General features: G+C 30.2%; 2 protein-coding genes across 2 annotated transcripts; one reads left to right on the top strand and one right to left on the bottom strand.

Annotated features, from left to right (window-relative positions):
• Positions 1-741: 741 nt before the first annotated feature.
• Positions 742-9,293, top strand: LOC145750095 (pre-mRNA-processing factor 6-like). The gene is made up of 18 exons (XM_082566037.1): positions 742-889; positions 1,329-1,497; positions 1,594-1,806; positions 1,867-2,021; positions 2,194-2,359; positions 2,764-3,015; positions 3,364-3,526; positions 3,702-3,868; positions 4,354-4,508; positions 4,925-5,007; positions 5,418-5,541; positions 5,952-6,119; positions 6,520-6,676; positions 7,165-7,326; positions 7,552-7,688; positions 7,787-7,993; positions 8,310-8,436; positions 8,750-9,293. Exons 1-18 carry the CDS (start codon positions 792-794, stop codon positions 8,900-8,902), a joined length of 2,856 nt encoding a protein of 951 aa, XP_082422163.1. The 5' UTR covers positions 742-791; the 3' UTR covers positions 8,903-9,293.
• LOC145750099 (uncharacterized) lies at positions 8,435-11,241 on the bottom strand. The gene is made up of 5 exons (XM_082566042.1): positions 11,017-11,241; positions 10,513-10,628; positions 9,942-10,141; positions 9,619-9,858; positions 8,435-9,268 (listed from the first exon to the last, which is right to left on the bottom strand). Exons 1-5 carry the CDS (start codon positions 11,183-11,185, stop codon positions 9,016-9,018), a joined length of 978 nt encoding a protein of 325 aa, XP_082422168.1. The 5' UTR covers positions 11,186-11,241; the 3' UTR covers positions 8,435-9,015.
• Between the last annotated feature and the right edge of the window lie 1,254 nt (positions 11,242-12,495).

The following is a 12,495-nucleotide window of genomic DNA, read 5'->3' as shown; positions in this document are numbered from 1 at the left end:
ATTAAAAAATTGCAAATAATCACACTGTAAAGTTTTTTGACCGAACGGACATTTGTTCGAAAACCAATTTTTAAAAACTTCACTAAATTCAGATGTTTTTTAATTTAAAGAAAGGGTCAGGGTAAACTAAAGCGTAATAGAAAATATCGCGTTGTAGGTAAAATTACGTATCTGGTACGTTATTCATTTAGTTTAAAATTATTTTTTTTGGTAAAAAACACATGGCCTGTCTAAAAAAAATACCTTTATAAAATTCACATTATGTGTAATAAAGTTGTCATTTTGTAAAGAATACAAGCATTAATATGTAAATTTCTATTTATTACTACTACGACATATCTGGTCATAGAACCTTTATTAAACAACATAACATCTATTTAATCAAAGCTCTTAGAGAATCTTGTATCCCAAATATGATATTTTTTAAGTGATGTCTGTTGTTTATTTTATATTCTACGCCTTCTTATATAATATCAACTTGGCATAATAAAATAAAAATTTAAATGACACTAAGCGGTCACGTATCGGTGAAAATGCTGCTTAGCATGCGAATTTCGTTATAACGTCGATTATGAGTATTTTATTTTCTATTTATATTTTTCACCCATCTACAAAAAGAAACTTTACAATATTTTTTTAAAAATATGTAACAAATTAATTTTTATGATGTGAAATTTTCTAAACGCTAAATTTTGTTAAATAACTACAATTCTTTTTTATATTTTAACTATTTAAGGAAATTTATACAAACGTAATTAAGTAATTAAAAATTGGTATAAGGCATATTGAAAATGACAGATATAACTGGGGTTTTAAATGTCCACAAAAAGAAAAAACCCTGGATTGGACAACCTGCTCCACCAGGTTATGTACCAGGACTTGGCCGAGGGTAATTACATTTATTTTAAAATTCACTTATTAACTAAATTTATTTAATTCATAACATATAGTTAATCGATATTTTATTACCCTGACTTTGTGATTTTTTTTTTGCAATTGTGACTTACATTTACCTCTTGCAGCAATCAAAATGCCCTTGTTGTTAAAGCCTTTTTTTGTATATATATATATCTTTATCCTCAATGTGGAAAAGTCAAATGCGCGACTTAAGCATAGAGTAACATCAGTTACTCCATCCCAATAGAGGGCGCTGCAGCATGGGTGCAGTGGGAATTAAACCCATGACCTCATGTGTAGTGTAGCAAGTGTTCTTACATATGTTTAAAGAATGATAAAGCTTTTGTAGTCATACAGATGTTTAAATAGAAATAGTGTGTTATAATAAAAAAAAAACTAAAATTTTTAACGCTGTCAATTTTTTTTACTAGTGCTACTGGTTTTACAACTCGATCTGATATCGGACCTGCAAGAGATGTTAGTGATCCAACGGATGACAGACATGCTCCTCCAGGTCAGAGAACTGTCGGGGATCAGTTAAAAGCATCCAGGAAGCCAGAAGATGAGGACGAAGATCTTAATGATGCTAATTATGATGAGGTAAAAAAATTAAAAACCATGATTTGCTATTCTTGAAAAACTTTAAACCATGATGGGTAAATATAAAAAAGATTAAAATGTATTTTTTTTTGACAGTTTTCTGGTTATGCTGGAAACCTGTTTTCCACCGGACCTTATGAGAAAGATGACGAGGAAGCGGATCTTGTTTATGAGAGTGTGGATCGGAAAATGGATGAGAGGAGAAAACAATATCGGGAGAGAAGAGAGCGGGAGGAACTTGAGAAATTTCGTGAAGAGAGACCGAAGATTCAACAAATGTTTTCCGATCTTAAGAGAAAGTTGGGAGTGGTAAGAAATCGTAAAAAAAAATTTTAGTCTTAGTCATTTAAAAAAATTTAATATTTTTAGATCTCTGAAGATGATTGGACAAATATACCGGAAGTCGGTGATGCAAGGAACAAAAAACAAAGAAATCCTCAACGAGAAAAAATAACTCCTGTTCCAGACAGTTTTTTTGCCAGAGGTCTGGCACAAAATGCCACTGTTAACACCATTGACCCAAGGTTATTTAAAACTAAAATAAATGGAACTTATTAGTTAGAACTCTTCATTAAAAATTAATATTAAAAAGCTTATGTTTAAATGTACAGAGTTTCTCTTAAAAGGCCATTTTAATATAATTTTATTTTATTTTTTTTAATTAAAGAAAATAATGTTTTGAAATGTGTTATATAGACAGCAGCAGTTTGGGGGACTTAACACCCCTTTCCCAGGGGCTTCTGGGTTAAATACCCCCTTTCCAGGTACAGCTACCCCTGGTTGGAACACCCCAGCGGGTGAACTTGACATGAGAAAAATTGGACAAGCTCGAAATACTTTAATGGACATCAGATTAAGTCAGGTAATTCAATCAAATTATTTCACATTCAGATTTTTTTATTTTATTACATTTAAAACTTGATTACGTTTAAATTCCTAAATAGGTAAAAAAGCATTGGAATTATATAAAATTATTATTGCATATGCAAAAACAATATTGGCATAATATTCTGATATTAGTAACATCTTAACATTAATTACTTTTTCTAAATTCTTACTATAAATTACAATTTTTCACTTTTTTTTGAAAGTGTTTGCTGTTGTGACTTGTTTTAAGCTATGTTTAAACACTGGTCTTAAGGCAAATAATATGGTATTGATGCCTCTAACATAAAACATAAAAACCCTTTTTTTGGAAATGCTATGACCATATATCATATTACCCTACTGAAATTAACCGTTTAAATTTCTAATGATTTTTTTTAGGTATCTGATTCTGTTAGTGGCCAAACAGTCGTCGACCCTAAAGGATATCTCACCGATCTTCACTCAATGTTACCCACATATGGGGGTGATGTAGCTGATATCAAGAAAGCAAGATTGTTGTTAAAGTCGGTCCGTGAAACCAACCCTAAACACCCTCCAGCATGGATTGCGTCGGCAAGATTGGAAGAAGTGACAGGAAAAGTTCAAATTGCAAGAAATATTATCATGAAGGGGACAGAAATGTGTCCAAAGGTAGGTTTTATGTTAATTTAAAGAGTGCTTAAATTCTGATATAATTTACAATTTTGTTTTTATATTAAGGGCCACTTTGAGAGTTATATTGGGATTCTTCACTAAATTATCTTTTAAATATTTTTGTACAAAATTATGTATAGTTAAGTTTAAAATTGATTCAAAAAAAAGTTTTAAATTTTGGGAGCCTTAGTTTAATAGGGTTCAAATTATAACCTACTGTTATTAGAAATGTTTAAGCATTTTGATTTTTTACAGCACTTAACAATTGCATTGGTTTTTTACTAGACTTTTTTTTCACTTTTAAACTACATTTGTTTAATTTTTCAACTGACATTAAAAAAACAGAGCGAAGATGTGTGGTTAGAAGCAGCCAGGTTACAACCAGGTGATTCAGCAAAAGCTGTTTGTGCGAGTGCCATCATCCAACTTCCACAATCTGTTCGAATTTGGATCCGGGCTTCCTCATTGGAGACTGATCCAAAAGCAAAAAAGAGAGTTTTTAGAAAAGGTATATAACACAAGCTATGAAATATTAAAATTGGTATAAGTTTGCCAAAAAGTTCGACAACAACCCATTTATTTTTTTTTAAAAAGACGACTTTGAAATATATTTAAATTATTTTAGATTTAATTTTTTTTAAAAAGAGAAAAAAAAAGATTTTAAATAATTTTGTTTTGAACAGCTTTGGAGCATATCCCAAACTCTGTAAGATTGTGGAAAGTTGCAGTGGAGCTAGAGGACACGGAAGATGCAAGGATCATGTTAGCTCGTGCTGTTGAATGTTGTCCTCACAGCACTGAGTTGTGGTTGGCACTCGCAAAACTTGAGTCTTATGAAAATGCGAGAAAGGTTTGTATTTCAGTTCTTTTGTAAATGTTTTGTTAAGCAGTAATACAAAATATAAATGTAACTTATATGTTGACAATCCTTAGATAATTGTAATGGAATTTATATATTTATTTGACATGTATGTCTTTTGTCTAATTTAACAGCCTTTAAAATACCGAAAAAATTGTAGTTTGTAAATTTTTTGGCAAATTACCATCTGGACAATTATTAGTTGCAGTTTGTGGCTATAATATAACTTTTGAAATAAAGCCTGTAGGGTGGACAATTGACTAAAGGTAACTAATGTAGCCTTACTTCTGTAATCACAGTGTTAATTACAGCAGTAATAATAATAAATGCTGTTTATCAAATAAAGGTTCTCCTTATTTTAAAAAACCTAAAAATTATAGATAATTGTCCACCAAGCTTCTTTATATATGGATTTATTACAGTATTGGCGGTGTTCCTTTTCTGTTTTAATTAAGCTTAGTTATAACTTATCATAGGTGTTGAACAAAGCAAGAGAACATATTCCGACTGACAGATTAATTTGGATAACTGCTGCCAAGCTTGAAGAAGCACACGACAATTTCAAAATGGTGGAAAAAATTATTGAGAGATCGATTGTTTCTTTAAAAGCTAATATGGTGGACATTAGCCGGTAATTTAATCATTTCAATAAATGTGTAAAAGTTTTTTTAAAAATAAGTTTAAATTAGTTTATGATATATAAAATAAATATAACATGAGATTGAGGGTTTAATCCCACTGCTATCATGCTGTAGCGGACTTAAGTAAGGCACTATAAATGATGTGAACTTCTGTTGAGCCCACACTTAACGCGCAACTTAATTATTATATTCTGTTAAATCGCAAACTACCATAGACAACTAAAGACATGGTTTAGGGTACTGGTGTTAGTCTCTGTTATGGTCGTCGACTGTTCCACATCAAGAATAAAGATGTACATAAAAAATCTTTGCAAACATTATTTAAAAAAAAAGTTTTGGGAAATTTTGATTTGTAAATGAAGTTAGAAAATTTTAAACAATAATTTGGTTAACTTTTTTAAAATAGAGATCAGTGGATAGAAGATGCTGAAAACAGTGAAAAAGCTGGTAGTATTCACACTTGTCAATGTATTATACAAAATGTTATCGGTAAGTATTTTGTAAATGAATTTTATAAATCTAATCTTTTAAAAAGAACTTTCAGATTATGGTAAAACAATGTTACAATCATATATCTTAGTTTAAATAGTTTATTTTCAAATTTTAAGAGGTTTTATCCTGTTCATATAATATAAAAATTATTTAAAATAAGTAATACTAAGCTATAACTTACTCTACGGTAAGAAATTTAATTGTTGAAATATGGTTGCAACTCTCAACTTATACTTGCCTATAATAATTAACCCTCGCACTACAAATGGCAATTTAATTCATTGGGTGGGCCTATAAATTGAACATACATGTCCGCTTAGCTGTAATATAGATTACCCTATTTTTGGTAAGCAAAATTTTTTTTTAGTTAACTTATTAATTTGTTAAAATTTTTTAATGTAATATAGGTATAGGGGTAGAAGATGAGGATAGGAAACATACTTGGATGGACGATGCCGAAAGTTCCATTGCTCATCAAGCTTATGAGTGTGCCCGGGCAATTTATTCACATGCGCTAAACACTTTACCAAGGTTTGTTATAAACTAGTTTTTATGTGTTCTACTTATATGGTTAATTATTATTATTTTAAATTTTAGAATTTAAAAAAAATAATCCATGTAACATTTTTTTAAGGTGATTTAAATTTGTAAAATGTTTGTAATTTTATATTTTCCTTCGTAACTAATGATTAAACTCAATATTTTGTTCTGTATGTCTTTAAAAAACAGTTGTAATTGTTAGAATATTTTTAGTTTGTTAAAAAATGTATCTTAGCTTTCATTTTTCTTCTCAATTTATAAAATGTGTCCACTATTATTCTATTCCTAATTTGTCTTTAATTAAATTAGTTGATTTTTAGGTATTTGCGTGCAATAATTTTTCATCGCACCACAAACAGCAGTTTTACTTGCTCTATTGTATATGGACATTTTTTTTTTAGTAAAAAGAGTATTTGGTTGCGAGCTGCTTACCTGGAAAAAAATCACGGAACTCGTGAGTCTCTGGAATCTCTTCTACAGCGAGCCGTTGCTCATTGCCCTAAAGCTGAGGTCTTGTGGTTAATGGGGGCTAAGTCTAAGTGGATGGCAAATGATATAGCAGCTGCAAGGTGACATTTTATTTTTTAATATTCAAAAATTCATTTTTCAATAAGAAGGTAGATCGATTTTTATTAGATTTTTACCCATATTTTGGAATTTTTAACAAGATTTATTTTATTTAGTGAATGGAAGTTTAAGTTTAGTATACAATATACTTTCTGTTATTGTCTTTTTATTAATTTGTCGATTATTAAAAAATAATATATGATCTTGTAAAGAAACTTGGACTTGTAATTATAAATTGTTTTCAGAACCTTTAGGCAATAATGTGCTTGCCTTATCTTAAAAAAACAAAATACATACTGTACAATTTTTTATATAAATATGTTTACATAAAAATTTACAATTGATCTCCCTTTACAGTTACATAAAAAAATTCTACTAAATAACTTGTTTATATTTTACCAGATCGATTTTGGCATTTGCCTTTCAAGCCAACCCTAATTCTGAGGATATCTGGTTGGCTGCTGTTAAATTAGAGTCCGAAAATAATGAGCACGATCGTGCTAGAAAACTGTTGGCAAAGGCAAGAGCAAATGCGTGCACTCCAAGGGTTATGATGAAGGTAAAAAAAAATTTTGTTGAATTTTTTAAAATTAGTTGTTGTTGAGCAAATAATTATAACTGTTGAAATAAAATTGATTTTGTTTGTGGTAATATTAACAGATTAATGATCTAACTAAGAGTTGGCATTGACACCTGACTAAAAGGGGGTATATATAACAATTATACTAAAGCCCTCATTTTATATGCATTACTGTCATTTTACTGATATCCAATGCCCAAAAACTGTCGTTTTTTTGACAAAGACATTTTCTTTTAAGCTACTTTACGCTAACCCACATCTAAAAAATGACTTCAGTAAATGTTATTTTTAAAATTGTGTTTTTTATAGCAAATCTTGTTGTGCTATTTTTTTGCCAGTAATCTTGTAGTCAACCCAAACATGTCACAAAATTTTTAAAGCGACATTTTTTTTATAATTAAAGTATTTCTAACATTTGTCATGAATGTAAGACAAATAAAATCTTTATATTTTTACCTTATTTTCAGTCTATTAAATTGGAATGGTGTTTGAATCGATTAAAGGAGGCACAAACTCTTCTATCTGAGGCAACTCAAAAATACCCAGATTTTGCTAAACTGTGGATGATGAAAGGACAGATCGAGGAACAAGTCGGAAATGTGGCAAAAGCACAAGAAGCATACTCAATGGTAGTAACACCTTAGTGTTTTTAACCACAAATATTAAAAAGTTTTTTTTAACTTTTAAAAATTGGTAGTTGATTCCTAAATTAGTAAGATTTATCTATTTTGTTTTAGCACTTTTGCTTTTTTTCCTAAATTTTGGTAGAATTTTTGTAATAATGTAAGTGTATTCGTTAATTTAATTTCAAATCAGGAACAATTTTTCATAATTCAGGTTTATTTTGAATTTAGGGTTTATCGAAATCTCCCACTGCTACCCCATTGTGGATTCTTTTAAGTAATTTAGAGCAAAGCAAAGGTTCTGTCACTAAAGCAAGAGCTGTACTAGAAAAGGGAAGACTTAAAAATCCATTAAACCCAGAGTTATGGTAAAAAAAAATTGTTTAAAAATCTTAATTTTACAAATAAAAGAAAAAAACATTTAGATTGTTAAGTTTTGGGTTATTGAAAAAATTTTTCTTTTTAGGCTTGCATCAATAAGATTAGAGTGGAATGCTGGGATCAAAAACATTGCCGGGAGTTTGATGTCGAAGGCGATCCAGGAGTGCCCAACATCCGGACTTCTTTGGGCCGAAGCAATCTTTATTGAATCTCGACCACAGAGAAAAACGAAGAGCGTGGATGCATTAAAGAAATGTGAACATGACAGGAACGTTTTACTCTCTGTGGCAAGGTATTTAATAAAGCCATTTTAATACTTCGAAAACTTATTGGTATTTTACAAATTTAAATAGTTGCTTTACTACACTAAGGCATTGTATAAGCTACAATATACCATATTGGATTTAAACACTACATGAAATAATGAAATAGTTTTTTATTATTTATGAATATTTTTTTTGCTAAACTTTTTGTATTTCCATTTTTTTCACAATTTTTAAATGCTAATTTACTTCTATTAAAATCTTTAGTTAGCATTTCAATACACAACACCACCTTCTTACTTTTTGGACAAAAATAAAATTAATTATCACGTTTTTAATTACCAGATTATTTTGGACTGAGCGAAAACTAACGAAGTCAAGAGAATGGTTTTTAAGAACAATTAAAATTGATCAGGATTTCGGGGATGCTTGGGCATATTTTTATCGCTTTGAACTAAATCATGGCAATGAGGTAAACATAATTTATAATATTAAATACATTTAATGGCGCTAGGTGGACGATGTATATATATAATGTAGGTCCAATGTATAGGTCTACAAAATATAAATAATAGTTGAGGGTTGCAAATATATTACCACAATAAATTGCCATGACAACCATAGGGCTATTAACTAGTAAAATATTCTAGTGTATTTTTTAATATAAAGTTAAATGCATGAAATTTTATTTAATATAACACTATTCGAAAATGAAATCATAAGATATTAATAATTGCAGCAATTGTATACAATAGGATAATATTAACCAAAATAACACTTTTTAGGAAAAACAAAAGGAGGTGTTGAAAAGATGTGTCAATGCCGAACCTAGACATGGAGAGTTGTGGCAATCTGTGTCCAAAAATATTCGAAATTGGAAACTAAAAACAAAGGACATTCTTTTACTGACTAGTTCAAAAGTTTCAGTGACTTTTTAATATTCCCACAACCCATCTTCAGTTACATTTATCTGTTTGAATGGACATTCCAAAAACCTATCATCGAGTTAGTATGGGGACTTGTTTAATACTGCTTCAGCAAGTTTCAAAAATCAATTCAAAGTCTGTATTTCAACAGAGCTTTGATTTAAAGCTATTAAGTTTGTTTGTGAAGATTGCTCCATTTTGTGTTTCAAGTATTTTGTGTTGTGCTTTCCAGGGGATAACATATAATCAGAATGACAGGGTGGCGTTGTAGTGAAATCTATAAACTTGGAGTAGTCATTTTCCAGATCCACGTAATCTTGTTGTATGCTCTTTTCTTTATCAATATAAAACTTGCATTTGCGATTCAGTTCGGATATCCTTAATAAAATTTTTTGATATATTACATTTTTTTTCCGAGGTAGGCTATTCAAAAGTATTTTAAATATTTAAGTTTTAAAACTTAACATAGATTGCCCAAGTTTATATTCTGAGCAAGATTTTCTATTAACACATTTTTTATCTAATTTTCATGTTACATTCATTGCTACATTAACAAACTGCCTAGGCCTTAATTGTTAGCCTAGCCAAATGTAAAGCCTTTTGGCAACAACAAATTGTCAACCAACAATTTACGTAACACAAAAAGTAAGGACAGGGGCTACTAAACATTTAAGTATTTTGGTTTGAGGAATATGTTTAGCCACTACTTAAAATTAAACATTACATACCGCTCCTTTAGATTTTTAATTTTGTTTTCATGAAGTTTAATTTGTTGTTCGTGGATCTCTGCTGATATTTTTTGACATTCCAATCTTGTTTCTTCAACTTGAATTGCCATCCGCTCTTTGAATTGAGATCGCGCTACACTTAATGCATAAGCAATATCTTTTTCTTTCTCGAATACTGCTTTTCGACGAAGAAGTTTGTATTGGGCAGTGAGCTCCATCTTAATGGCTTCAATTTTTATTCTTTAGACAAAATTATAGTTAATATATTTTTTTAAACTATCATAGTAATTTAGTAGAATAAAAGTTAGGCTTAGTGTTTATACCTTTCAGCTTTTTCCCATTGTATCTCCAAGGCCTTTTCCCTTTCTAAATTCTTTTGTAAGATTAATTTTTGGATTCTATCTTCTTCTATTTTGTCTCTGTTAATTTTCTGGCTTTGAAGTCGAACTTCATATTCCTGTTTTTGTTCACTCAGGGCTTTAATTTTTTTCTGTTCAGCTCTATAAAGTTCTTTTTCCAGTATCTAATTATGAAAACTAATGGTTTTATATTCGAATTAAACAAAGTACCAAGTTCTAAATATTTAAATGAGTTACTCAGACCCAGTCTTGAGTTGAGTTACTCCGACCCAGTCTCGAGTTGCCTGTGGCAGTTTGGGATATTATAGACTATAATTGCCCGATAATTATATTGCTGATTAAGTGCTGGCTCAGCAGGAGTTCATACCGTTTATAGCGCCTTATTCAAGGGTGCTACAGCATGAGGTCAGTGGGGATTGAACCTACGACCCCATGTGTGAAGTAGCAAGTGTTCATACCACTACACCACGCTGCTGGTCTTAATATTTATGATAGTTTGCATGAAAATTAAAGTAATATATATACACTTTTTTACTTTTTTATATTTTTCTTCACAGTTTTTTTGAGTTTGTTCAATTGCAGATGCAACTGCTATATTCTTCTGTTTAACAAACTCGTCAACTTTTCTTTTATACAAGTTTTTTCCAATACCTAAAAAATTTACCACTTTAAAGTTCTTCTTAGTAACAAAATTGGCAACCAGTTGAAGTGGTTCAGGTTTTTGGCTTTACTACATAAAGTCATGGGTTTGATTCTCATTTATCCTATGCTGTTGTACCCTTGAGGAAGGTGCTGTGAACATTACAAACCCTTGCTAAGCCAATAATTAATCATTAGCTTATTTATTGGGCAAATATAATTTATAATATCCCAAACTGCTAAAGGCAACTCGGGGATCGAGACTGGCTCCGGGTAACAAATAATACTCTATGTTCAGGTCGTGAAGTCGACCTGTCCCTATTGAGATGATTAAATGTATATATGTATAAAAAATAGTGCAACAAGCGAGTTAATAGTGCAACGAGCGAGTTATTCTTACTTTCAATGTGTGTATGTGAGACTTTTTGAGTCGTTAAAGAAGTGTGGGATAGCATGTGCTCAAGGTAAGAAACTGCAGCTGTTTTAGGTCTTTCAACATAACGATATCGTGTAAAAAGGTCTAACTTTTCCGTTGGTTTTGGATAGTCGTAAGGGGATTGGACATCCATATTAGGTTTAATAGCTTACAGGTTGAAAGAGAAAAACTATAAATTTTATAAAAAATTTGTCTAATTTATTTAACAAAAAGTAAAATTTAATATTTATAGTTTTAAATATTACTTGTCAATCAACTGTTACAAATTTAACGTATAACAATGCACTTGATTGTCTTACACAATAACGCGAATCTTAAACAGTTAGAAGCCGAAAGCGTTCGGTTTCCAAGGCTACAAATCCAAGTAAATTAGTATAAACTCGTAATCGCTAGATGGCCTTAAAAAAATAAAAAAAAATAGATAAGATTTACAAAACACACTCTCTATTGACAAAATAATTTATGTTAGTTTTAAGTCACACCTTTAAATTGCTGTTACATTTTTATTTTTAATTGGGGATAAACGATAACCGGACAATACCGTTACTAACGCCGCAAGCAACGCTATAAACTAACCAAAGGCAAATCCCGTGTTTGTTTTTCAGTTCTTAGTTTGCTATTTTATGTAAATCTCGTTCAGACGTTAAGGGCTGTAAGGGTAGGTGTGGAGTTAGTCTGTGACATTAAAGTAAAACAAATTAAACAAGAGATCGAAATTAAATTTAATTTATGTTAATTCTTTTACATTAGGTCGAAACGAGAGTTTAGGTTGCGCTGCTAGATTTATTTTAAGATTTTATTTTTATAAGATTTAAAAAAACAGAATCATATTATAAACATTATACCTATGCTTATTTTATTAAAAAAAACATTTTAATCTGATTTTATATATTGTACCATGTAATTTTTTTTTGTTTAATTAATATTTGTAACTTTGTAATAATCAATTAATATAAAACGAAAACCGGCAGCGTGGTGTAGTGGTAAGAACTCTTGCTACACCACACATGGGGTCGTGGGTTCAATCCCCACCGATCTTAAGCTGTAGCGCCCTTGAGTAAGGTGCTATAAACGTTATGAACTCCTTCTGAGCCAGCACTTAATCAGCAGCATAATTACCGCGCAATTATAGTCTCTATAATATCCCTGCCACAGGCAACTCAAGATTGGGTCGGAGTAACTTATGTTACTCTATGTTTAAGTCGCGCATTTGACTCTTCCACATCGAGGATAAAGATATATACAAAAAAAAAAAGAAGTAGTTACTTTTTCATTAACAATTTTTTTTTGTAATTTAGTGAGATAAGTAGGATAATCATTACTATTTAATGATTGTTTAGGGTAATTGTTTAGTATTTTTTATTTTAAATGTATATATATATATACATGTGTTGTATGTTAAATTAATTTAAATAATAACTTTTATAATCATCTATATATACA

The sequence above is a fragment of the Corella eumyota genome, chromosome 4, assembly GCF_963082875.1.
Source record: "Corella eumyota chromosome 4, kaCorEumy4.1, whole genome shotgun sequence".
Lineage (NCBI taxonomy): Eukaryota > Metazoa > Chordata > Ascidiacea > Phlebobranchia > Corellidae > Corella > Corella eumyota.
The sequence above is the reverse complement of the archived record's forward strand: the minus strand, read 5'-3'. Positions and strand labels throughout refer to the sequence as shown.

Bases quoted from the DNA above. Each gene is read 5' to 3' on its own strand.
- LOC145750095 (XM_082566037.1), top strand. From the start codon at position 792: ATGACAGATATAACTGGGGTTTTAAATGTCCACAAAAAGAAAAAACCC. The intron at 6,677-7,164 runs GTAAAAAAAAAT...CCTTATTTTCAG, and splicing joins CTCCAAGGGTTATGATGAAG to TCTATTAAATTGGAATGGTG. The intron at 7,689-7,786 runs GTAAAAAAAAAT...TTTTCTTTTTAG, and splicing joins CCATTAAACCCAGAGTTATG to GCTTGCATCAATAAGATTAG.
- LOC145750099 (XM_082566042.1), bottom strand. From the start codon at position 11,185: ATGGATGTCCAATCCCCTTACGACTATCCAAAACCAACGGAAAAGTTA. The intron at 10,629-11,016 runs GTAAGAATAACT...TAAATTTTTTAG, and splicing joins CTCACATACACACATTGAAA to GTATTGGAAAAAACTTGTAT. The intron at 10,142-10,512 runs GTAAAAAAGTGT...TTTCATAATTAG, and splicing joins GTGAAGAAAAATATAAAAAA to ATACTGGAAAAAGAACTTTA.